General features: G+C 45.9%; 1 protein-coding gene across 2 annotated transcripts in view; it reads right to left on the bottom strand.

Moving 5' to 3' along the window:
* LOC119163382 (A disintegrin and metalloproteinase with thrombospondin motifs like) overlaps positions 1-19,030 on the bottom strand; it is a 227,528-nt gene extending 208,498 nt beyond the window's left edge. Inside the window, exon 1 of one of the 2 annotated variants that reach the window (XM_037415365.2) lies at positions 18,800-19,030. In XM_037415365.2, the coding sequence (XP_037271262.2) occupies positions 18,800-19,015 (216 nt within the window). In that variant the 5' untranslated portion in view covers positions 19,016-19,030. Of the gene's footprint in view, positions 1-12,175; positions 12,777-18,799 lie in introns of those variants that run through there. The other variant, XM_075873026.1, reaches the window with a different exon arrangement.
* Positions 19,031-25,623: the final 6,593 nt, after the last annotated feature.

Raw genomic sequence — 25,623 nt, 5'->3', positions numbered from 1 at the left:
CTATTTATTTCTCTAATTTATCTATTTTTTTTCTCTTTCCTGCTCTTTCTATTTTTCTTCCTATTTTGCCCCATCTCTTGCCTTCTATTTCCCGCTTGGTTCTTTTTTTTTCTCCTATTCTTATATACACCTGGTTCCGCCTGCGTCACGCCAAGAGCACTATAGCTGTTTTTTTTCTTGATGATGATAAGTGCTCATCATCGAGGTGCTCGAAGAACAAGAGGAAGAAGACTTCTCCTTGGCGCGAGCGTGAACGCAATATGCTTCACGGGGAGCTTTACGCCAAGCGACGATGACCGCATACAACAGCCCGGTCCCTTAAAGTGCTCGGCACCCCGAAACAGCCTCTTTGGCTTGCGTATATCGGTACTACATATGTCGTGTGCGTGCTATGTGGTATCGTATTTTGATGCATCAAAGAAAACCCATCTATGAATTTGTAAGAATTTGCCATGTGCGTGTGCCTTTACACTGGTCTCACAAGGCATAATTTCGCCACTGCAGACGTCACACAGATTTCTGAAAATGCACAGTGTGAATTCCCCGTTAATGCTCACCTTCCCAAATAAAGTGCTTAAAGCTATGGGGTATTTGCATTGCGAAAAGTACAGAAGCTATTCTAATGCAACAAGCCCCGATTTATTTCGTGTCGTTAAACAGGAATTCAGCTCCCGAAGTTTCACGTGCCATGACATGATCGGGAGGCTCAAAGGCTTTGATTCGGGTTAAAATGTGTGAGTCTGGATTAAATTTCACCAGCTACACTTCCTTGAAACGCACATAAATCTAAGTACGCATTTGTTCTAGCACTTCGCCCCATGAAACTGAGGCTGCTTTGACGGAAGCGAACCCCTGTCCTCGGGATTACAAGCGCAACACTGTAACCGCCGAGATTCAGCGTGCGTTGCGTGTACTTTCGCAGCATTTTCTCCGAACAATAGACAAAGACGAGAAGAGCTAACTCCTTATTCGAAGCACCGGGCAGTAGTAAATTCTCGCGTTTCATACGCCCGCCAAACCCATGATATGATTACGAGTGAAGCCACGTTAGAAGTTCTCAAATTTCGACCACTTTAAGTTCTCTAACGCGCGAAATGTAATTACGCGGGCCTCTAGCATTACACTTCGATTGATTGATTGATTGATTGATTGATTGATTGATTGATATGTGGGGCTTAACGCTGCCCCAAAAGCACCATATGATTATGAGAGACGCCGTAGTGGAGGGCTCCGAGAATTTCGACCACCTGGGTTTCTTTAACGTGCACCCAAATCTGAGCACGGGCCGAGAACATTTCCGCCTCCATCGGAAATGCAGCCGCCGCAGCCGGGATTTGATCTCGTGACCTGCGGGTCAGCAGCCGAGTACCTACCTATACATAGCCACTATAGACCTCCACGGTGGGGCCATTACGCTTCGATCGAAATGTGAATGGCTCGACCGGGGTCGAACCCGCAACTTTAATATCAGCACCTGATCCGCGTGATCACTGTAGCACCACGGCGACCAAGCGCGAAGCAAGATAAATAACAAGAGTGCGATGACACGCTGAATTTCATGCGTATGGAGGTGCTGCTTAAAAGTGTTTACACTATCTTAGCCCGATTCGCGCCGTATATATCTGACACGTTGGCCCACGTGATCATCAAGCGCCTTTTGCAATACGCATACAGACTTATCGCCTCTGCCGAATACCAGCGACGCTGGTCAAGCAAACGACCCTCTCGAAACGTGGGAGGTCAAGCTTGCCTCGAAGGACCTGGACGAACAACGACATATCGTCGCCACGGCCAAGGAGGCAGAGGTTTTCTGGAATGAATTAACCTCCCCTCCTAGGGAAAAATCCGTGTAACACCCATCATTCACGTGCCTGCTGAAGCGCCATGCCTTGCAGCTCCTATACAGACACTAGTGCTAGAGTTCCCTTTTATATTTATAGGAAACACTATGGTGAGCCTAACCCCCGTATTTTAGAACCTCACTTCACTGAACGCTTCATCTGTAGTTGAGAAATACGATAGAACGCCGTCTATAGGCAGAACAATCTGCGAAAATATTCAACATTTCCTGATAATCACTGCATCATTTTCAGTCGAGCAGCGGTGTTGTACTTATTTTTGTCAAGTGAAAGATGAAATTCACGTCAAGGCTTGTTCGATAATAAGGGGGTAACCGTCGTATTCTAGAACGCCCCTTCACTTCACGCTTCCTCTTCACTCGAGAATGTCAGTGGCAGATACACCTTACGGTACATATGCTTACGGCATGTGAGCATAGTCTGCAGCATTTCGTGCGGATTGCAGCGCCATTTTCAGTTGTGTGGCGCTTTTCTCAGCTCAGTCAAGTTAAAGCTAGAATTCTAGTAAGGGCTTGTTTCAAAATATCGGGGGGAGGCGCGCCTTCTACGTGAATAATTTCTCTGCTTTTTTTTTCTCGGAGGTATGGAAGACGTACACTATGAGCCTTTGTCGTGGATGGTACGCTTTCTTCAAGATGCTGCTCGAAATGCCACAAGCGCGAAAGTCTGGAAGGTTACACAGTGCAGAGCCAAATCGCTCTTCTCCTTCTAGCGCCGTAAGCGTTCTCAGATAACCATATAGAAGGTGAGGCATGCGTAAGTGACACGTGAATTTCTCCAGAGTGAGATGGGGTGCTATTATCTGCAATCGGGACAATGTGAGCACATTTGCTCATGCGTGTGCGTTAGTGCGTGCGTATCAGCATAGTTAAGAACGAAGTTACGGTAACGCCTTTTTCTTTCCCTTTTCCTTAAACCCACTTCGATATACAGGCCTGCATGCAGAGTGGTGTTGGCGTGCACGCTTCGTTCTTTGTTTTGATGCAGTCGGTTCTCGCCCGCATAAAAACTGTTACCATGTATCGATGCAGCAGTGCTCGGCGAGCTCCTGGATTGTTTTAGACTGTTCCGATGATATTGAGAGCAAGGTGCGAATAGTAGAGTTTATCCTGTAGCTCACGTGCGCGCCCCAGAGTTTTTGATGTATTCATACATGCGACAATGCGTTCCGCCGACGATCAGATCGCCAACGGCTGATGAATGCGCTTACCGCTATCATTGTACAGTTGCCCCCGAAATAAAATGGCGCACTGGCCGGACTACGTAAGCCTGCATGCTATGGCGCTTTTTCAGATAAGTGGATGTTTACTTGCAAACGGAAATGATGACACTATCTACTGCCACATTTTCCTCCGTAAAAAAGAACCCCTTCTTTGACAGAGCCGGCTAGTATGCAGTCGTTTATAGCCACAGCTAAAATGCTCCGTTTCACTTTTAGGGCGCCTGTCGTGCATTGCTTATTATCTGAGTTTCCATTTTATGGGATTGATTGATTGATATGTGGGGTTTAACGTCCCAAAACCACTATATGAATATGAGAGACGCCGTAGTGGAGGGCTCCGGAAATTTCGACCACCTGGGGTTCTTTAACGTGCACTCAAATCTGACCACACGGGCCTACAACGTTTCCGCCTCCACATTTTGTAGGCTCAAGTACGCCCAATAAAAAGTAGCGTAATTACCTGTCCTTCTACGGCCTTTTTCAGCGTCACAGCTAAGTGACTATGTAAAAACCTTTATGGCTACGTATTACATGCATCAGTGTAGTCCAAGAAACAGGGATCGAGAAATTATCATTTCAGGATTTACGCAGACACTGCAGACCGTATAAAGGGCGCTTATGAGTTGACTAACCGAAGATGTTTGAGTCAGTTCTCAACAAATTAGCAATTATGCTACAGATATTTATAGCTAAAGTTTTGCGGATTCCTTAGCGTAGTGGTGTTTACACATATACCGCGGGCGCTTGTTTCTCTTTAAATTATTCTGATTGTTATTATATCTTCTAAAATATGCCTTGTAGGTGTAGCCTTAATCTACTCGCAGAATAATTAGTTTCATCATATCGTGATGACCAAATTTTGTAGCAACTGTCTTGCTGATACGGGATGTTCCAGACAACGTCAGGAGATGGTCCGTAGTGAAAGAGAAAAGACGGCGTACATAGGAGACATACGAGTAGATGAAGGTTAATATGGTTGCTTACGAGATGGGCGGGTCAATATACAGTCTCAAGGGTGTAAAGAAATCACAGCATATCCATGGAGTGAATGATGATGATGATGATGATGACGACGACGACGACGATTGGTGTGTGTGTGGGGGGGGGGGGGGGAAGCGTCCATCAATCTGTCTGTCTTCCGTCCATCCGTTAGTTCCTGCTTCCACCCGTGCGACCGTCCATCCCTGCGTCCTTACGTTCGCCCGTCTGCCCGTACGTCCGGTCGTCTGTCCGTTCATCTAGTGAACACTCCAAGTACCGCCATATCGCATCTTTTCATCGTACACAAGTACCGCCATCCAGTGGACATTCTAAGGACTAAACGAAAGGTGGCTACTACGACGACGACACGGGACGTACGACGCACGGCGTAAGGAGGTTCGCCCCTAAAGAGTTGCGAATAATCAGTAGAGGTGCCTGTTTGCCTTTCCTGAACAGGTGCGCATTTTAACCTTTGCACACACGTGTAGATACGCATGTATCACAACACACAATTAATAGATATTGAAATAGTTCAGGTTGCACCTTACATGAAGGGCGTCCGCAGAACTTTTTGCAGGAAGGAAGGGGGGGGGTGCATTTAGCGCGAGTAACTTTTTTTTCCACTGTCATGACAATAGGCTAGATTAGTCAACAGCGTGTAACGTGCAAACTTGGTTGGTAATTGCGAAGTCAGTTTCACACAGATATGCGGGATGTCAGTGTGCATGCTTAGCAAGCCATCACCCCCCGCCCCCCCTTTTTTTTTCACTCCAGTGAAAAATATTGTACAAAATTACGGGCGGAAGGTGGGAAGCGCTGCCAACTGCTTGCTCAAATACCCGTTTTTTCGTTCAAGGAAATGAGCTTGACCGCAGCACGTGCGGACATTATTGCGACGGACGCCATTGTATGACCGTGGTTCTGCAGTGATCGAATGCGCATCTCTTTCGCGTTGACCGCTTTACCAACGGTTATCACGCTCGTATATATGCGCGCACGCGCACTCTCTCCCGCCCAAAAGTTCACTTTTACGCGCGCTCATTACACAACGAGGCGCGCACGTTCACTTGCACACGAGCTCGCGTAGGCAGCTCGCGACGTGCCGTGTTCTGCCGCGCGGCGAAAGGAGGCTCCGTGAGTTGCAGGGCTTTTTCTTTCCTCTATTGTGGTGCAGCGCGAGGCCTAAGGAGATCGACAGAATGCGTGAGGCACGCCACGGCTGCGTGCTCTCCGAATGCTGGCGGCCCGCTTTCTTTCGCGGCCGTGCGACACCTTTTTTGTCGTCGAGCTTTCGAACGCTGCGAAGTGTACACTGTGCACCGAGCATGGCACCCTCCCCCACCCGCCCCTGAAGAGGGCAACGTCTCCTGAGCGCTTCTAAGCCGAGGCGACGCTACAGTGCACTCGCGAAGCTGCTGCGGTCTGTGGCTTTCTGTCCTGGCTTGCCTTTGCCCGATCTTGCCCGCGGCGCGAGCGAATTTTCGGCTGCGAAAAAACAGTAGAGCAACCGACAACTCACGGCAACGTGCGGTCGAATCTAGGGTGAAATGAAAAGACCGCAATAATAATAATAATAATAATAATAATAATAATAATAATAATAATAATAATAATAATAATAATAATAATAATAATAATAATAATAATAATAATAATAATATCCCAAACCATGATAAGATAATGAGAAACGCCGTAGTGAACGGCTCCGAAATTTTGTGACCACTGGGGCTTTTTAAAGACCACCTTAATCTAAGTACGCGGGCCTCCGGCATTTTTTGCCTACATCGAAAATGCACCCACCACGGCCAGGATTCAACCTCACGACCTGCGGGCCAGCAGCTGCGTACCATAATCACTAGACCACCGTGGTGGGCTATACTCAAACTTTGAGTATGTGAACGTCCGCCCGTGTGCTAACTGTTGCTGATGGCATTACGAAAACCCTGTCACGTTAAGGGGGGGGGGGGGGGGGGCAACTGACGCCATACTGGGATCAAATGGCCTTTAAGGTCACTTAAAAAAATAAAACAGTTGCTCCGTGGAAGAGACGAACAAACTTTTTGCGTCTTAGACATGAAATATTAAATAAAAAATCAGAATGTCAGTGCTCGTTGGACAGTTTTCGCCCCATTTGCTTCACTGAGATGTCGCGTCGATGTATAATTTTTAGACAGCTTCGCACTGGCAGTGCAAACCTGAAGGAAGTTGGATCGCCTCCGTTTTTTCTGGTATTTTTTTTTCTGTTTCATGTCGCTTTCTGACTATTTTTCTTTCTATTCATTTATTTCTCTCTTTCTCACTCTTTATACACTACCTGGCTATGTCTTTTCTTTTCTCCATCGTCTTCTCTTCCTATTTTCTTTCTTTCTTCCTTATTATCTATTTTTCTTTCTTCATCCTCTCTTTACTTCATCTTTCCTTTTGCTTTCTTTCTTTCTCTCATTTGACTCTCTTTCTCTCTCTCTCTCTCTGTTTCTTTCTCTCTACTTCTTACATTCCCCCTCTCTATTTTTCCGCGACTTGCGTTACTCTCAACTCTCCCTATTTCTCTCCTCCTCCCCTCAGTTTGCTTTCCCAGGCCTTTGCTTCTAAAGCTATACAAGGTTTAAGCTTATGTACGCCAAGTACGCTGTGTTATCGTTTTTGGTTAATCGAGTGGGTATACAGTGCTCGTATTCGGATCCCTGTTACGCTAATTCGAATTCCACGCCGCCAAAAACCTCTTTAGCTATCTCTTTTCTTTTTCTGTACTCTTTAGCTCGCCATAGGAGTTATTGCGTCTCACGCCGGACAAACCACGCAGCGCGAGAGCACACGCGGGGCGAATATGACAACGATTGGCTACAACTTGTAGTTTTAGACGAGTCAGTGCGAATAACGAATGCTATGTACCACTAGCCATGAAACAAAATTCACCAAGTGCACATCTCATGTTGGTCATGAGAGACCGCTAAGTTGTGGGAGAGTGCACATTAGACGAACTGCGCAATGTTTTAATGATAGTGCTAGGCAACGTAAGAACAGTGTTTAAATGGCTGTGGCAGCCACCTAGCCTCCAACTGTAAAAAAAAAAGAATGCGCTTATACACCCAAGTTCTGGGACACTAGATTTTCGACGTTTTGGGAAATCCGAAAGAGAAAGACAAATCGTGGAAGCCTACTACATCGACGAAGCTGGAAATAAGTGTGTCAGCGTGGCTTCACTCAATTTGACTACTCAGGAGAAATGTTTCTCAATAAACACCTGCTCGTATAGCAATAAGCATATTCGCAATCTTTAATCATTTTTGGCGTTTTGGTGGCATAGCTACAGAGTTAAATTTCACGATACAATCAGTTGGCGGTACAACTGTAGTCCTCTTGTGCGTGTTTCTTCTTTGTCATCGTTTTTTCACGCTGCTTCGTAGTTATTCGCGTCAAGAAAATGATGAAGAGGCTGATTAGAGTGCGTGCTGGCCGAGTTATCGCCATTCACGATGACGATAGCTTTTGCGTACGCGCAATGACTCTGGAACTTTTTTCTTGATATAATTGGCGTACAAATATTTTTAGGTGCAAAACACTTTACAGTCTCGGCTTGTAGGCGTCTAATGTTGTCACCGTGTGTCATATAGTTACAGTCAATCATAGACAGGTATACGCCACAGAAATTAGGTGAACCCCTGTGCTATAGGTCCATTAAAAATGAAGAATACAACACTAAGCCGATGAAATGGCCGAATATGGTAGTGAAGCTTAAGAATCTTCCCCTATATGCCGTATATGGAGATGGAACCGAATATGTAGGAAAGTAAAAGAGCACCTCAGGGTAAGCTCGATTCTGACGTAGTTTTCTGACGATGTTGTTGGAGCAGAGACACTATTCCCTGCATGCTCCGGGCAGTTTCAGGCTTGGCACCACTAGTGCTTCATCAAAGCAATGTTTCTCAATACGCTGCACGATTCGCCCCCCAATCCTCCCCTGAATGCTCCCCCTCGGTAGTTTTTTTTTTTTTTTAGCTTACTATTGAACAGTTTGGAGGCTGTTCCGTAAGACTGTATCGTAGTTTTACTGAACGGCAATTCTGGCATGACACAGGATTTTTAGCCAAACTACAATTCTCTGAGAACCAGTTGCTATAGCGATACGTGTCTTTACATTCGTGATCCAAGCTCACGAAGAAGCTCAGTGGAGCGTGCAGAGTGGGCTGTCTGCACTGGACGATAACTTCGCGACGTGCTCCGATACGGTCTGCTTGCCTGTACCGTAATAAGGCCTTCCCCGTGGGAATATAATCTCGGCAACAGCTGTGAAACACGCCACGGTCATTATTCAATTCACTTCAATCTACTTTACGCTTTACTCACGATCACGCAACTGCCGATTAAAGCACTGCGGGCACACAGTTTGCTGTTTCGATTCGCTCGCTTGTTGAGGCATTCAGGACAGCTGTAAGAATGCTTTTTGAGCGAGACGCCGCTATCTCTTCAGCGGTGTTCTATTGATAAGGTCCTAGACATGTGCATGGCGACGTGGGGGAGGGGCAGCCCCTCCTTGCACATAAGAAGTCAGCCCTATACATTGACTTAATAGATAGTGTGGGCGTCGCAACGACCCATCGCCCCTCCCCCGGCTCCCCTGAAAGGGAACTATGCGCACACTTATGTTAAGGTGCTTGCAAAATACGTACGCATGTTGACAAGATATAGGCCTACCAATTAAACAGAGACGTCATTAAACATACCGCAACTATAGCGCGAGATACGTAGAATTTTCAGTGGAAAGATATTGTGCCTTTCTTCTGCCGCTGTGGCACAATTTCTGTGGCATTGCCATTTCCGGAAACGTTACAATAACTTTATTTGTAGGGGCTTAACTTCCCTAAAATCACGGTATGATATATGTGAGACGCCGTAGTGGCAGGCTCCTAAAATTTTGATCACCAGGGATTCTTTCAGGTGCATCTAAATCTAACTGCACAGGCCTCAAGCATTTTCGCCTCCATCGGAATTGCGACCTTCGCGGCCGGGATTCTAACCTGCGACCTGCGGGTCAGCAGTCGAGCACCATGAACCCGCCGCGGTTTGTCCTGGTAACATTCCAGAGTGTAACGTTTGGTTTTGTGTCACCAAGACGAGCTTTCTTTTTTCCGGGGCGAGAACAGTGCCCTTGGACTATTGCAAGCATATCCTACTGCGGTTCTTCATGCCATAGATACTGAACGGTATCCCAGACTGACTGCCCTGCCTGTCGACTACTAGCAACATTGAGCCACGTGTTATGTGTTGCCATCGGCCCCGCCTTCAGTGAAGGCAGGTGGGCAGCGTTTTTGCGCAGCCTTGAACTCAACGTCCAGAGTGCCCGCGAACCGACCTACAATCTATACTTCGAACTTTCTACACGAGGGACTAGCTGGATGGCGCGGGGTCTCCACGGCGTCTTCTCAGGAGCCAAAGTTTTCATCATCATCAACGTCACCATCGTCATCATCACCATCATCTCGCTACTACGATCTGCACAACGGAACAGTAGCTCTGGGTTGTTGAACGGCATGAATTGTAACTAAACCATAACTGCGCAACTTAAAAGCTTATCACATGTCACACGATGTTTTTGAGAACAGAGCCAGCGGCCCAACAGTTTGTTCTGTTTCTTCAATGTGCGAAACATTGTGCATCTGTTAAATTCCGCTTGACCTTTTGCTGGCGTACACTAGATATTTTCTTCTGGTGCAGGAAAACTTGACAAATGCATGCACAGTACCTTTGATATCTGCGGAAGTTCAACTCACGCTTCTCGCATTTTTCAGACTGCGAAAGTCTTCTCTCTCTCTCTCTCTCTCTCTCTCTCTCTCTCTCTCTCTCTCTCTCTCTCTCTCTCTCTCTCTCTCTCTCCTTTCGTTGTATGTAACAACTAACCTTGCCTCAGTTTTTTCCTGCACGTCCCACATGACGCTAAAACGTGGCACAGATATGCGGCCGTCGAACAAAGGGAGAAAAAAAAAAGGCGTGCCATTGTTGAAAGCGTAAGCACTTTTTCCTTTTGGCTCTATTAGCGCTGCTTAATTCGTACAGAGAAAGAGAGCAACATCGCGAACAACGGGGCAAAGCAGAGACGGACGAGTGCCGTCCCGTTGTTGCTCGTTTTCTCTAGACCAAAACCATCCTAAGAAAACACTCTTGTCCTGCTAATTATTCGCACGCTTTGGAAGTTTTCGTTGGCGCTTCAGAATCCAAAGCATGGGCCACATACCACGCCTCCTCGTGCTTTTGATTTTTATAGTGCTGCTTTACAGCTAACGTTATCGGGTATAGGAACTATAACGTGGAACATGTGCAAGACATGTCACAGTCAATCTGAACGTGTTGTCATGCTTGAAGTAGTTAAGAAAACAAGTGGAAATTTAAGTCTTCCATTTGCCTTATTAGACACAGTATTTTTGAGAAGTCACCGAAAATGTTACCAAGGAAAGCTTAAAGAATGTTATTACAAGTAATTGGGATGTAAATGTGAAGAAACAAAAGTGGGCTAAAAGATAACTTGCCGCCGGCAGAGACCGAACGTGCGACCTTCGAATTCGAAGACATTCGAAGCGTATTCGAAGGTCGCAGATTTTGTCCCTGTTAGGAGCAAGCCATCTTTTTGCGCACTTTCCTTCATATTTACATCACAATTAGTGTGGCTAACATCCTCTATACTCTCCTTGGCATCATTGTCTGTTGTAATTTTCAAGGATATTGAGTCGCAGCTAGGTAGTACAACACAGACACCGCTTCATAAAATTGTTAAAACATTGAGAAACGTTAAATTACGATATCACCTCGCATAAAATGAATGAAAAAATTAAATGAGCCGGTTTTGTCACTCACGCGCTCGTTTGTTTGTTTTTTATGCAGAAAAAATGTAAATTGTCGAAGTATATGTGCACGTCAGAAGGGGAGACGGTTATATCCGCGTTTTTATATGATATTCTATTCATTATTGACACATCTTCCCATACACCTGCTAAGTCTATGTACTTTTGCGGAGGTCTTGAAAATGAACTCTTTTCGCGTAGCGTTTCTTCGTCGATTCCTTCTTATTTATCCCAGTCTGTTTGTTGCGTTCACTATTGCGTACACACAAACTAAACCCTCGCGCAAGTAATCACCGTCGTACACCTTCACAAAAACCCCCCAAAATATCGCATTTATTCTTACGCCATAGACTTTTAAGGAAATGTAGTAAATATTTCGACGTGTTCAACCAACGCGTGGTAGTGGCGTGTAGGAGCTTCTTGATTGGCCTGATGTAAACTTTCCATTAAATGGATCACTGTGCTTGCTTCTACGCGTGCGACGAGACTTGACACATGACGTTGTTCTGGAGCTTCTTAAAAAAATCATAACATCTTAACAACTCATACACTGTAGTGATAATTTTCCAAAGGTTGAATGTTGGAGGCACTGTGCTTACCGCAGGACTTCGGCCACAGAGTCGAGAAAGCGATGCAGGTCGACCGAAAGTTCAATGATTTATGAAAAAAAGTATATCATGAAAGTATAATCTGACATGTCAACCCGTTCAATAGCAACCATAATAATAACAGCAGGCTATGCATAAAAGCTGTAACATGTTCTTCCACACAATAGAAGAACGTTCGAACTGAGCTAAAGTTGAATGCAAGCAACTTGAGACGATAGGGGCTATGCGAGAAGCGCCTAGGTTACTGCGTCGTTCACACTCATAAACTCTTCTCCTTCATTTTTCCGAAGTAGCCAATTAGTAGCCAATCACATACCTTTTCTGGGTGACCGAAGCCCGCTTAACCGATTGTCTAAATTTAACCAATCGGAGATTTCCGCTGGTCAACTTCGGTATTTTTCTCTGATTTTCTTTCTCTTTCTCTGTGTGGCACAAGCATATTCAGACATATTTTCATACTATTGTACAATATGTTCTTTGCAGCCATAAAAGTGCAAAACACCAAAGAAAGCAATAAACAAAGAATGCCCTGGCGTTAGACTCTTCCAGTTAAATTGGTCGAAAAAACTGTACCATCATTTTAAAGATGAATATGAGTGTGGTTAGATCCGGTATCTACGGCCTGGGTTTGCCCGGGTTAGGTGATTCCGCGTATTCTCTTGTACTCACCCGAGTCGTAACATGTTGGACGTCTGAGCTCTAGGGCTCAGGTCCTTCCTCAGTGGCGCATCTGTAGTCGAGACGGTAATCCTCGGAGCACTCAACGAATGGCTTGTAGGTCTCCAGAAGCAGTAAGAGCGGAGGACACTTTGGCTGGCGAGCGCAATGCATGTCACAGTTCATGAACGCCTATTTTCTTTGAATGCATCGTAGATATTTAAGTGTTCATCATTTATGCGTGAGAGCATGATGCGTAAGGTGAGTACTATTGGCTTTCTCACTGATTAATCCACAGCTCGCTTTCCATCATTCCTTTTGTGTCGTTTTGCAGTTTTTTTTTTTTTTGCTTCTGCTAATCCTTGTTTTATGGGGAGAGTGCAAGATATCCGATTTGAACGCAGTGAACCTCAAAGCTGTGTCGAAGTTGTTGTTTTTACCACGGGAAGCACTCGAGTACAACGTGGAAAATTTTCGTGGTGTTTGTTTTAGGCACGATATTTGCAGTTATGACACAATGTAGAATGATTCATAAACAGGCCTGAATTCGGCACCTTGGGCGCTGAGCGTTCAGCGGTTGCCAAAGTGCGAATTCTGTGCGCGTAAAAGCGTTCCTTTCATTCTTTGAAAGTGCGTGGCCTTTTCGCCGTGTTGAAGTTCACTATAACGAAGTGGCACACTCTCAGGTGTAACTGTTGCCAGATGTTATTTCTGTTCGCTTCCGCTGGACGATTTTCCGACACAAAACGGTTCCACATCACAAAAATCATTTCATAATGTAGATAAACCTATGGTCACCGTGAAGAACCTAAGGTACTTCTATTTCGTGAGTTTCGGCTCTCATGTGATCGTAACGTTCTTGTCTACAGCACTTGAAGTGATCTCAGCACTCGAATGGAGAAAAACAAACAAACAAACAAACGAAAACGCGTCAATATCTTCAACAGAGTCGACGAACTGTACTATGCACCATGACAGGCACGTGATGGCTCTTGACAGGCTGAGTTCGTAGTCCGCAGGGATTCGGAGAAAAACTCAAAGGTCGCCAGGTGCGAACGAGCGAGGAAAGCGTCGACCTTGACCGAAGTTGCCGTTCACGCCGCGCACCTTACGACACCGCGGTTGCCGTGCGCAGTATCACAACCGGCACTGCTTTGCATTATCGCGCACACCCGCCGATTGCACGGCACACACGCGCGTCCTCACGGAGAACAGAACGTCGCTCAGGTAGCTCGGTCCCCGCCGAATGTTTCACGCTACCGGCACCGGCGTCTGCCCCGCGGATGCGTCATCGGAGACCCACTGCACCGATCCGGGGCTCGCGCACTCCGTCCAGGTTGATGCGGCGCATCGCGTCGGCCGCGCCGGTGCTGACCTTGGACTACTCCGGCGCCGCGCGAAGCCGCAGCCGATGCCGAAGAAGACACAACGGCGCTCAGCCTGGCCTGATGCAGTGAGAGAGGCTGGAGCGGGCGGCGTTGCACTTTTTCCTCCGATCCAGAATGCTCGTCTGCAGCAGCATGCAAGTGCGGCAGATGAGGAGGGGGGGAGTCGTGCCGGCTGAGAGGCTGCTGTCGCTCGCCGTCCGTCACGTGCTGTGCTCCGCTTTTTCGGGGTCAACGCGAGCATCAGAGCGGGACCGCGGGCTGCTCTTCTTCTCGGCGGCGGCGCAGTGGCTTCTTCCCAACGCGGCGCTCTCCGCGGCGGTGCCGTGATGGAGAAACTTCATCATGAACCCTTGCTCGTGGTGTCGACCGGTCGCTGTCGTCGATGAGGCGGCGCGAGTGTCGTGATTCGGCGCTTTTTTTTGCTACCGCGAGGAGCACGCTCCATTTGGTTGTCGCCCGCGTTACATCACAGAGGCGGTTTGTCGACAACGCGTCAGCTTGCGCACCCGAGCTTCTCCTTAGTGTCGTGTCGCGCAGGTTATCGAAGGGTGTGGGGGCCAAATTAACGCAGGGTATTGGCCCCCGACCTCTGTCGTCCTACGTCCAGAAGAAAACGGGGTAGTTTTGCTAAACAGCGCTGTCTCATATGAATGAACAGATAAAGAATCATGGTTTGAAAGTGGCATTGTTATAATAGTATCTGGGGTTTAACGTCCCAAGAAGACGACATGATTATGAGAAACGCTGTAGTGGGAGGCTCCGGAAATTTTAACCATCCGGTATGCATTAACGCGCACTGAAACTGAGCATAGTACGCGGGCATTCAGCACTTCGCCTCCATCGATATGAGAAAGCTGCGAGCATAGTCTCTCTTTTCGCAAGCGGAGACTGTGCAATGATGGCAGTGACCTTTGTTCGCCCCGTAACTACAACAGAATCGTTCTGGTGAAAGTTCAAAGCCAGCCAAGACGTACGATCATCCCCACCGCGAGATAAGTGTGCGGGAGTGAGTGTCCAACCCCATCTTCTACACGGGGCAAAAAAAAAAAAACGCGTGGGAGTTGAGCGCGCGCACCGCCACGTCTTGGCGATGTGGCAACGCGCGCTCATTGCGCCATCTCGGTGGTAATCCTGAATACACGATAGTTTTCCCCGAGATACCCGCCGCCAGCGGTAAGTGGTAGATATAAATAGCCTGCCGTTTGAACGTTGAAGGACGTGCTCCTTGGTGGCTCAGTGGTTAACGCCTCGCACTCACGGTTCAGAGATCCCTTGTTCGATTCCGCGCACGGGAGTCTTTCTGTGGATTATTTTTCTTTTTTGTATTTTCATGTATATAGATACGTATACATATACAGTGAGTGACGGCGAAGTCGCTGACAACATCGACACCAACGCCGGCGGCAAATCCAGCTGAGAGTGTACATATAATTGCAATCGCAATAAAACTGGAACCCATCTGGTGTATCGACAGCTTCGTCCATCGCTGTCGAAGACGCCTCGTGTAGACGGGCGGGATGGATGGCTGCCTTTCCGTACATTGTGCAACGTGCATCCCACCTTTCACCACGCTTCGTCGTGCTCTTTCGTTGTAAATAAAAACAAGAAAAACAGACTTTCTGATTTCTGTCTCTTCTTTTTTTTTTAAAGAAAGGACCACAGCGCGTACTTCACTGGTTGGATAGGAGACTCCGGAATAACCCTGAGAGCATCACATCACTGTAACAGCAGTAACATAAGGACAATTTCTTGAGGAAGAGAACACGTATAGTTTTGACAAATAGTAAGCATCATTGTCTATTTTATTCGCACGCAACGCAGTTATATTGTGTTAATAAGGAAGTCAATTGAAAATATGTCCGTAGCGAAAAAAAAATACTGCGCAAAAAGGCAAGGCAGCTTTACTTAGTTAACTGAGGAGGTTCTGGCTGCCTGCGCTGAATGTGGCGAGAGAGTGGAGAGTGGAAGGGTAGTATACCAATGAGGTAAACCACAATAATCAATAAGTGAAAGCAGCTATTACGTTTCAAATTACGTCATAACAGCTCAGTTTCTTCCCTAAATATTCAAAATGTTGCTGCAATATATCTCCCGAGTGTTGCTCGATATGTTGCAACCGAAGGATGACACCAACGTTGCGGATTGAAAGGTGGCGAATGCCGACACTTAGTGCGCCGTGTTCGTCGTAGTCCAGAGGTTGAGCTGAGGCTTCGTGGTGGAAAACTCTTTTGGAGTTACGAAAGATGTGATCCGTGAAGCATATCAAAGCGTGTTTTCTTGCGTGCGGATTAAATAAACAAGAGTCTTGAAATATTAGGAATGGTGATATGTTGTTGTTAAAGACAAACGCTGACGCATGTTTTTTTTTTGTCATTGCGAAAGATGCGATTGCCTTGAGTGCCCACCCATACGCTCTCAAGCGTGAGCTTTAAACGTACGACGGCTTATAACGCGAGAGCAAGAAACTGCGGCTGAATTGGGCACGTTGTCCTTTTTTTTTAACATTTTATAAAGGTGGTCATCCTGGAGCATATTTATTGTTCTCGGCTACACAAAGAATGAAGTTTTAGCTTCATAACATTCATGTTGTATTATTACACAAATGTTTATTCAAATGTTGAATACAAACCATAACAATATTAACTAAGAAAATGGCAGGACCAGTAAGATGGAAGCTTGAGATGAAAAACTACTATACGGGGGTTATGTGCTCTATCCGAAGTTTCTGCAAGTGGGCTTGTCCTCTTCAAGGCAATAAACTCAAGAGAATACAAGGCCACTTGTTGCAACGTCGCCTCCGATACACATTACACGAGTTTTTCATCAATATTATCAACTGTGCTTCAACGAAACGTGCTGCAACAGTCATCACAAATAATTAAAACATATTTTGTGGAATCGGTAAAATCACTGAACAAATCAAGGAACACAAAGAAAAGTGTCTAAATGACTTCCGTGGAGACGGTGGAGCCTGTGATTCTGAGTGAGTGCTCAGAATCGGCGCTTATGGTATTTTCAGAAGGCTTTGAATAGTCAGGTGATCAAGGTACGGGATATAGAACCCTTAATTCAACTGAGAAGTTACCTTGACAAAACTACGATGTCACTCTGACAGAATGAAGCGACAGTTACAACGTCGTGCATACTTTTACGCACGTAAATAAAGTATGTTTTACTTTTATGTTCTTTGCCTTTTGGACAATTTCTTCATTTTTCCTGTAAATATTCGAAACAATTGTTCCTCTTGCAAAGTGTTTGTGTAACACAATTGCGCAGCTGTTGCGCATTCAGTATTCAAATAAAGGTAGCGCACGCAATATTAACATATACATCGGGAGCTGTCAGGGAGTTCTTTCTACTTTAAGCGTGGTTGCAGTGCTTTACTACCCCTGTTTTCGCTTTTTTTTTATGTTGTGGTAAGCGACCTATATGTGCGGATGATTCATTCATGAGTGACGAGAAGCAGTGGCGCAGTCGGGGGATGGCACATCGGGCTCGTGCCCCCGCCCCTTAAATTTTGTTCTGCCCGTGTCTTATAGAGCACACAATGGTACTCGACCGCCTGTCCCCAATCGGAATCAAAGAGGTGCCCACCCCACCCTTCTTGAAAAAAAAAAAAAAAGTTCCGCCTACGCGCTCCGGACGAGTACGATCCTCAGTTTAAAAAAAAACCGCTGTTTTTTGGCGCATGAAGTCAGCCATTTGGGTTGGTTGAATGTTTGTTTCAAACTCATATATGCGCTTTCTTGAGATACGTGGAAGACAACAGTAGAATATGTTAATAAAAAAAGCAATCTCATCCGGAAAACGCCGAAATATGATGAACGGCGATATGGGCACATGCTTCATTGAGCTGTGACCCCACTTTTCCGTACTCACCTTGTTACGAAGTTGAATTGCAAATTCTACGTTATTGGCTCTTACCCTCTTTCGGGATTTGTTTGTTTGTTGGTTGATTGGCCAACCAACGGATAATCTTCTTCTTTCTTGACTTGTACGCAGCCACAGAGTGGTAGATTCTTGATGCTTTTCAATGGAAGGACTAGGTTTTTGTTGATGTAAATTAAGCTGACACACATTTGATGATTATAAAAAACACATGTCTTATTTTAATAATACACGTACAGTATTAGTGCGTAGCTTGGTACGTTACGAAAAGACACGCCATGGCATTCTACAGCGTTCCACTGAGAAAGTTCGGGACTATTCTCACGAGGGAAGTAACATCGGCTTATCATGGAATACGAAAGTATAGACAGTATTTCTCGCTAGAGGCATGTTAGCGGTATTCGATCGTAATAGTATTTTTTCCAGACTTATGCGTAAGAAGGTTGAGATGGTGGTTAAATTAACTCTACGCAGTTTCGCCTGAACTTTACTATATAGCTTTCTTGGAGACCAAGAAGTTTTTACATGAGCCATTCAAGCGATGTAAAGGAACAAGCTAACTAAGAAAGAGAAGACGGACAGGTCGACACGCAAACCACGCACTCATGCACGCTATATTGTCATCCTGCTGTGGTATTTTGTCCCTACTTAAATTGGTTGTTGTTTGAATTGGTAGCGTCCACTGACCTCCTCACTTCCCTCTTAATGTTTTTATCTGCACCGTTCTAAGAAATCAACATTCATTCATCATGGCCACATGCGTTTTACTCTTTTCGACAGTGCAGAGTATCAAATCGGATGTGCGTCGCATTACTCCCGCTCACTTTTCAAGCTGTTCTTCTTTTCATTGTGCTCACATCATCATCATCATCAGCTTGACTACGTCCACTGCAGGACAAAGGCCTCTTACATGTTCCGCCAGTTAACCCGGTCCTGTGGTTGCTGCTGCCAATTTATACCCGCAAACTTCTTAATCTCATCTGCCCACCTAGCCTTCTGTCTCTCCCTAACCCGCTTGCCTTCTCTGGGAATCCAGTTAGTTACCCTTAATGACCAGTGGTTTTCCTGTCTACGTGCTACATGCCCGGTCCATGTCCATTTATTCTTCTTGATTTCAACTATGATGTTCCTCAACACCGGCTTGTTCCCTTATCCACTCTGCTATCTTTTTGTCTCTTAAGGTTACACCTAAAATTTTGTGCTCGCATACTTTTTGTCGAGTATAACGAACAATAATCCCGTCGTAGAATGTTACTGAAGCTTTGCTTGCTTCGAGCCTCCTGTGCACCGTCTTAAGTCTCGCTGATTGCGCCACTAGTTGAGCACGCCGCAATGTAAACCATGCTTGGCGGCCACTTACCCAACCGGGAGAGCCTCGACAGCTGAAGGGTGCGCGGATGCTCCTTCCGGCGGCGGCGATGATCGGCGGCGAGAATGGATGATCGTCGCTGTCGTCGACGGCCTCACTCGGCCGCTCGCGGGAGAAAGTGTTTTGCCCCGGAGGCGCGGCGAAGCGCGAGGCGCTTTTTTGGTGTCCCCAGGTGCCCTCCTCTCGCGTCGTCACGCGCCGATCCATCCCCGCCCCGCCGGCCAAGGCCCCGGGTTCAAGGACTCGGAGTGCGTTGCCAGACACGCCTTCATCACCTTTCCTACGCGCTCGCGGCACATTCGTCCCGTATGCTTCAGCAAACGGTGCGTGAAGAGATAGAGAGAGAGATCGTCGGCATCGTTTCATCCGCTCCAGCTCGACGTAACACTCCTCCCAGTTCACTCTGTCCAGTGGCGCAACGTGTATGCTTTACGAAGAACTCGGCTTCACCGAACGTGTCGCCGAATTACCGGAGCTCTGACGACGACGCGACGGGGATTGGGGGCACTGAACTGACGCTGCGCTCCACGCGAGCGGGCTCTATATAAGGTATGTAGCATCACGTTTGGAGTGCCCTGAAGGCTGCATCATTGGGCATCGGTGCGTTGGTGCCTCCTCTGACTGCGCATCCCTGAACTCGCAATCGCCACTGTGGTCTACTGGGTATGGTGTTGACAGTCAACCCACGGGTCGTGGTATTTATTCCCAGCCGTGGCGGTGCCATTTCGATTGAGAACACTAGGCACCCGCGTACTTAGGTTTAAGTGTACGGACGCCAGATGGTCGAAATTTTTGTTTACGGTAATCATATTGTAATTTTGAGACTTAAAACACGAACACTTAAGAAACCGCAAAGTCAGAGGCAAGATTAATAGTAGTCAGTAATCTTTAGGGATCGCAGTGCAAAAGCAAGGAGCTAGCACGTTCTGGGAGCTTTAAGCGGTATCAGATCCTTTTTTTGTAATACTACAAAATTTTTAAAACCCCCTTATGTCGCATTGTTTTCACATGCCAAGTACTGGACGGCACTAACATTCGCCGTTTGATGCTAAATTACATAGGCTATCACCTGATGACTTAAACAAAAAGAAATATTTTTTTGTCCACTACCAGGGTAGTAAAAAAATCAATAGCATTAATTCATGCTTTCATACGGCGTCATCAGGCGTGTAGCGCCGTGTGACCCACATGCTTAGCAAGCAACATTTGCATAAAAAGCCTAAATGAGAGTGCTGTCGTTGTTGTGGTGGTGGCTTGTGTGTGGGGGGGGGGAGGGGGGGGTATTGCCTTAACTTGTGTATTTAACGAAACTGCCTGTCGCATTAGAGAGCCGGAGTAGACGGCTAGGTATCTGTGCTTCAGCATCTTGTTGTATCTTAAGAAGATAGATAGAGAGACAGGCATGCTTATTAGTTATTACTATGATAAGTGCCATGCTATTAACGAATCAAATGACGTCGCAAACTTTATGCGATGTACAATGTGCGTTACCAGTATGCCCCTTCCTTTTTTTGAGGTCAGAGTATACGGAGCAAACTACACAAACATGAAGTAAAGTGGCATACATATATGTAAAGGGCTTTCCCTGAACCGCAATTTCTGCCCTCTGTTGCACACATCAGGTGCAACGCGGTGGAAGTTATGCAATGAGTTTGGCCAGCGAGATTTGCGAGTACGACCTACAAGCACTTGGCTTTCTTCGCTGTAAACGCTCGTGCGGCCCCACGCGTGATGCGCCGTGATGGGCTTCAAATGAAACGCCAAAGGTGAAAACAAAGAGATACTAAGTAGTCCAGAACCACTTATTGACAGCAGTGTGACGGAGTTTGTTTATATCTGAAGTACAAGGCATCTTCCTTTATACCTCAGCATAAAAACGAGAAGAAATCATAGCACAGTGGTAAAATCATTGGACCATTTCTTGTTGCTAAAGGGTCTACTGCAAGAAGTCTTGCGATCCTCCACAGCGTTGCACCTGAAGTACGAAGCAGAGTACAGGCTGAACTCGGCTGCATGTTCTATAGGACACTGTCGCGACTTAATGAAACTGGTCTCATCTTGTTTGAGCTAAGCTTAGCTAAACGGCATAACGAATAAATTACGGAGGCATGCTGGAAACTAATGAAATACAGCCGGTCTTGCTGACGTTTCCCCGTACGACACCTCCAAGGATCTCTCGGAGTTCAAGGTCTTGAGACACGCCTTATCCATCAACGCCGCTTGGATTCTCATCGAATTTGTATAAACATAACGCGAAAGTATACCCCGACGCCATTAGGCTTACCGGGATCGGTTCTGTATGGAATGCGTTGAGGTGCGTCAGACATGAAGAAACACTAAATCGAAACACTGAATTAGTTTACATTGATAAATGTTGCTTCGAAAACTGTAGTGTCGTCAACTATATGTCCACATGTTTAGTAATAGACTACAAAATTCAATGCCAAAGTTTAATTTGTGGCTAAATTTGCAATGGTGATTTTGCTAGTGAAAAAATTACGACGAAACTACGCCGGTATTCACGACGGCGGCTTCACGGATATCAGTGTTTTTTCGTGTTTTGGTTACATTGGCTCAATAATTCTTTAAAACATGGTGAGCCATGACTCTGGCTCCTTCAGAAGACAGTGGTTCAATACTTATGAATTAGGAACTAGGTAAGACTGTTTCAAAATTTGTGACGCCACGGGGACTGGGACCGGAGCTTCACGGAGTTGTCGCCACCCGCATTTTTTAGGGGGAGGGGCGCATTTTCTCTCCTATAAAGTGTCACCTGGCCGCAATCATAGTGTTCATCGTGAAAGGAGAGTTTAATAATCTAATAAAAATATTTTCTTTCTGGTGTTTTTATAAATAGGCCAAAACACCTAATTTTCGATCATAATTTTTGTCAGGCCAGTAGATAAGGGAAAAAAGGAGGGGGGGGGGGGGTAACTCGTGCCCTCTTCCGCGAAATTTGTATGGAGGTGTGTGTTTCGCCACGGGCATTGATAAAAATGGGTGTTTTTGAAAGCATTCAGCTGGTGCACTCCCCCCCCCCCCCCCACACCTTCCACCAAGAAAAATTTCTCGCCATGCATGGGCGTTATTCGTGCTATGGGGGTAAATATTTGTACATTCACAAATAATCTGGTGAAATCTCTGCGCATTAGGTCAAACGCTTAACTTATAATTGAATGCTTTTATAAACACGCGAGAAGTTTGAGAGCCGGGCAACACTCGCGAGCCGTGACGTAACAAGCAGCCAGCTGTGCGAGTGTCTGCATTACGGCGGACAATAGTGTTCCGTGGTCAGCTGCGCGTGACATGAAAATGTTTTAGCTTTATTCAGCTTGGTACTGAAGTGTAACGAACTGCAGCTATTGATACTTTAGTTGAAGAAGATGGCTGCGTTGCTTGCTGCACATGACGTCAATCGCGCCATGGCGAATGGCGGTCGCCGGTGGTGGGCGGGCTTTAAAGGCATGTGACATTTAGGGCCTGCTTTGAACTAAGATATTTTCTATTACGGCCCACTTTTCTTGCCTCCATATGCATAGCAGACCCTTTATTTTTAAATATCGCTGATAACCGTAAATTGTTAAGTTACCGTACTATGGGCCCTCTAAATAGAGTCCCCGGGAACCTTCACGAGAACAAGATGAAAGACTGAATTATTGATTCTACGTGCCCGAGTTACGGTCGGATGGCTAATGATTAAGTTCGCCTCCCGATATTTTTAAAAGAGTGACAATGAATCTATCTGTGCTTACATGACAGTTATGCTTCGTTTCTAGAAATGAGGCTGCTGCCGAGATCGAATCTATAGGACCTCGAGCAACGCAGCGTCATAAACACCGGGCTGAAAAGGATTGTAAGGTAATGTTAAGCAATAATCTGGCAATAAATATTCATATAAAAGTAGAGTTCAATACATGAAGGACGGTCATATAAAGATAAAGTTTGTTCAGCCACCATGTGCGGTGTAACGTCGTAATTTTCAATATAAGTTCTCGTGTTTTGAAGTATGCGGTGGGGGAAGTGTTGTTAAGCTTTCTCGGTACTTTATCTTTTTTCTAAGTATACGGTTCAGTTCGCCTTTGGTAATAAATTTCTAGACTTAGGAGGAGCTTTCCTGGAACAAAATGAATGCAAAGTAGAGTAAATACAAAGTATGGGCGCATATATACCAGTGATCTAGAACAGACGTTAAATATTTTAATAAGGGAGGAACTAAAATAGGCTAAGACGACGTTTTATTGCTTTAATTGGGAGCGTGACGGCATCGTAGGTCTTTAGCTTTTATATTGTTCTCGTAATCGTTTAAGAGCCCTTCCTGCACCAACATGTGAGCAGAAAGCGTAACAGGTGCCAAAATTTAAATCGCTGAACTACATCGGGACAGCGAAAGAATGGACAAGACAATCCGCTGTCATGTCTCTTCTTTCTGTGTCCTGTTGTAGCGCTGCTTATGCGAAGCTCAGTATGTAGAAACAAGCCCGCATCAATGCTGTATATCTAGATGTACCTAAAAATAATAAAACATAAATGTCAGAAAAGTGTGAATGTTACCCGAAACTCGGGTGAACATCGGTTTTATTTTGCGAGGACCGATGGCTGGTGTGACCTTGTCGCTGCTTTATTGCGGGATACGATGGCGAGAAGTGGTGGCGACTACGGCGACCACCCGACGGCCAAGCAACAGAGCTTGTCCTATCACTAGAGCTGAATCTACGCGATGCTCTTTTCTGGCTGAGAAAGGCTGGCCGAGACGTTGCTTTGATGCAACTATGTGGGAATTGAAGCGAAGTAACAAGTAACGCTGTGGTTCGATTCCATTCACGTGTATTCTTGCGGGGCACACGCTTGAAAGGAATATGTGTTGAAATATTTGTTGAATATGTGTTGAATATGCGTTGAATATGTGTATCAGCAGCTTGGCGGGGCACAGGAGGCCCCATTGTACGGATATGCTAATTGAGACACGTAGACTTAAAAACAACAGGGATGGGGCATGAATTACAGTGAATACTTTGTAGTCAAAATGTTAATTGTTCGCAGGGTTGCGTTCATACTTAAAGAAGGATTACTGTTATCAGTCCCAGAAGGCATTGGGCACAAACACAATAAAAATGGCAGTCCACCAGTTCTGAAGAAAGCATTTTCATACCGAAGCAAGAGCTATACAAACCTAAGTGCGAAGTGGATGTGAAGTAATATATTGCACAAAAATCGGGCATTCGTTGTGGACTGATTTGATTGATTGATACGTGGGGTTTAACGTCCCAAAACTACGATATGATTATGAGAGACGCCATAATGGAGGGCTCTGGAAATTTCGACCTCCTGTGGTTCTTTAACGTGCACTCAAATATGAGCACACGAGCCTATACAACGTTTCTGCCTCATTCGGAAGTGCAGCCGCCGCAGCTGGGATTCGATCCCGCGACCTGCGGATCAGCAGCCGAGTACCTTAGACCTTAGCCCATAGATTACGGCGGTGGGTCTTCGTAGAGGACCGTTGGGCTTATTAAGTCTGATTTTCAATGTAATATATATATATATATATATATATATATATATATATATATATATATATATATATATATATATATATATATATATATATATATATATATATATATATATATATATATATATATATATATATATATATATATATATATATATATATATATATATATATATATATATATATATATACTGATGCTCCCCTCGTCAGATGGCTAGGCAGCGAAATCGCAATACGCATTTCGCACTTCGCTTGTGTCGCGGAATATGCTTACTCCGTGCTTCGTGGGAGGAAATATCGTGAGAGGTCGTGCTGGGTTGTCTCTGCGCGAGGACACACACACACAACACACAGACTACGTGCACGCACACGCTAAATGTGCGCACGCAGCCCTTCTCGACAGAAGTGCGTCAAAGCATCGACAGCATCCCGTCGAAGCACTCGTAGATCTTTGAGACCTCGCTTTCTCGTGCAAAATGGGAGGGAAGGTTGACACGATCGGGTCTTGTTTGAAGGGCATGCTGTAGCGCACTTTACGTGTATGTTTGTTGGAGCATTGGAGAAGCGGGGGCCCTGCTGGCATTGGTTCACTGCGGGGGATGTCGCGCGTTCGAATGACGAGCACGGCGGCGCTCATTTTTATGTGTGCGCATGAACGGAAAGAGAAGTATTCTGAGTTTTGCTTAAATTGAAATCTGTAAAGGCAACCGAGTCTCTCGCCATCTTGTGCCATCTGATTTGATGCACACCTATGTGTTAACGCAATGATTGATCTTGACTTGTGTAGTAAATTTTAAACCGTAACAATCATGTTTCAGTGTGTACATAGTATCAACCATGCATAGTGTCATGCAGAGAGACATAGCGTAAACATCATGATGGGCGAGGACGCAATAATTGTCAATACAGAGGACCAGCGCTGCATCTTGCAATCCGGCAGTGCGCGCTGACCCCGCATTTGACCCGCGTAAAGGTACTTCCTGGGATTGCGAGCTTCCGGAAACGTGCCTGCACATGTGCACGCACAAACCGACACGCACAGACGCTCCTACGCTCACAAACGGCCGTTGGAGGCGGTGATCGTACGTGTAGCCTTTCGCCGGAGCACGTGTTTATTAAGCAGCGTAGCCACGCAGGTCTGGCGGTGGAAACAAGCGGCGCACATCAAGTTGCGTGAAGGGCGGTGGCGTGCTCCCTGAGACCTTCTGAGTTCGTGTGGCGTCGCCTCTTTCTTTGTCTGACTAAAAGTAAACACGCTCGGCAAACTCACCGCCTGATGACGGCATTGGCTGGTGCATATAGT

Source organism: Rhipicephalus microplus, chromosome 9 (genome assembly GCF_043290135.1).
Source record: "Rhipicephalus microplus isolate Deutch F79 chromosome 9, USDA_Rmic, whole genome shotgun sequence".
Lineage (NCBI taxonomy): Eukaryota > Metazoa > Arthropoda > Arachnida > Ixodida > Ixodidae > Rhipicephalus > Rhipicephalus microplus.
Note: the sequence above shows the minus strand (reverse complement) of the source record. Positions and strands in the feature narration are given on the sequence as shown.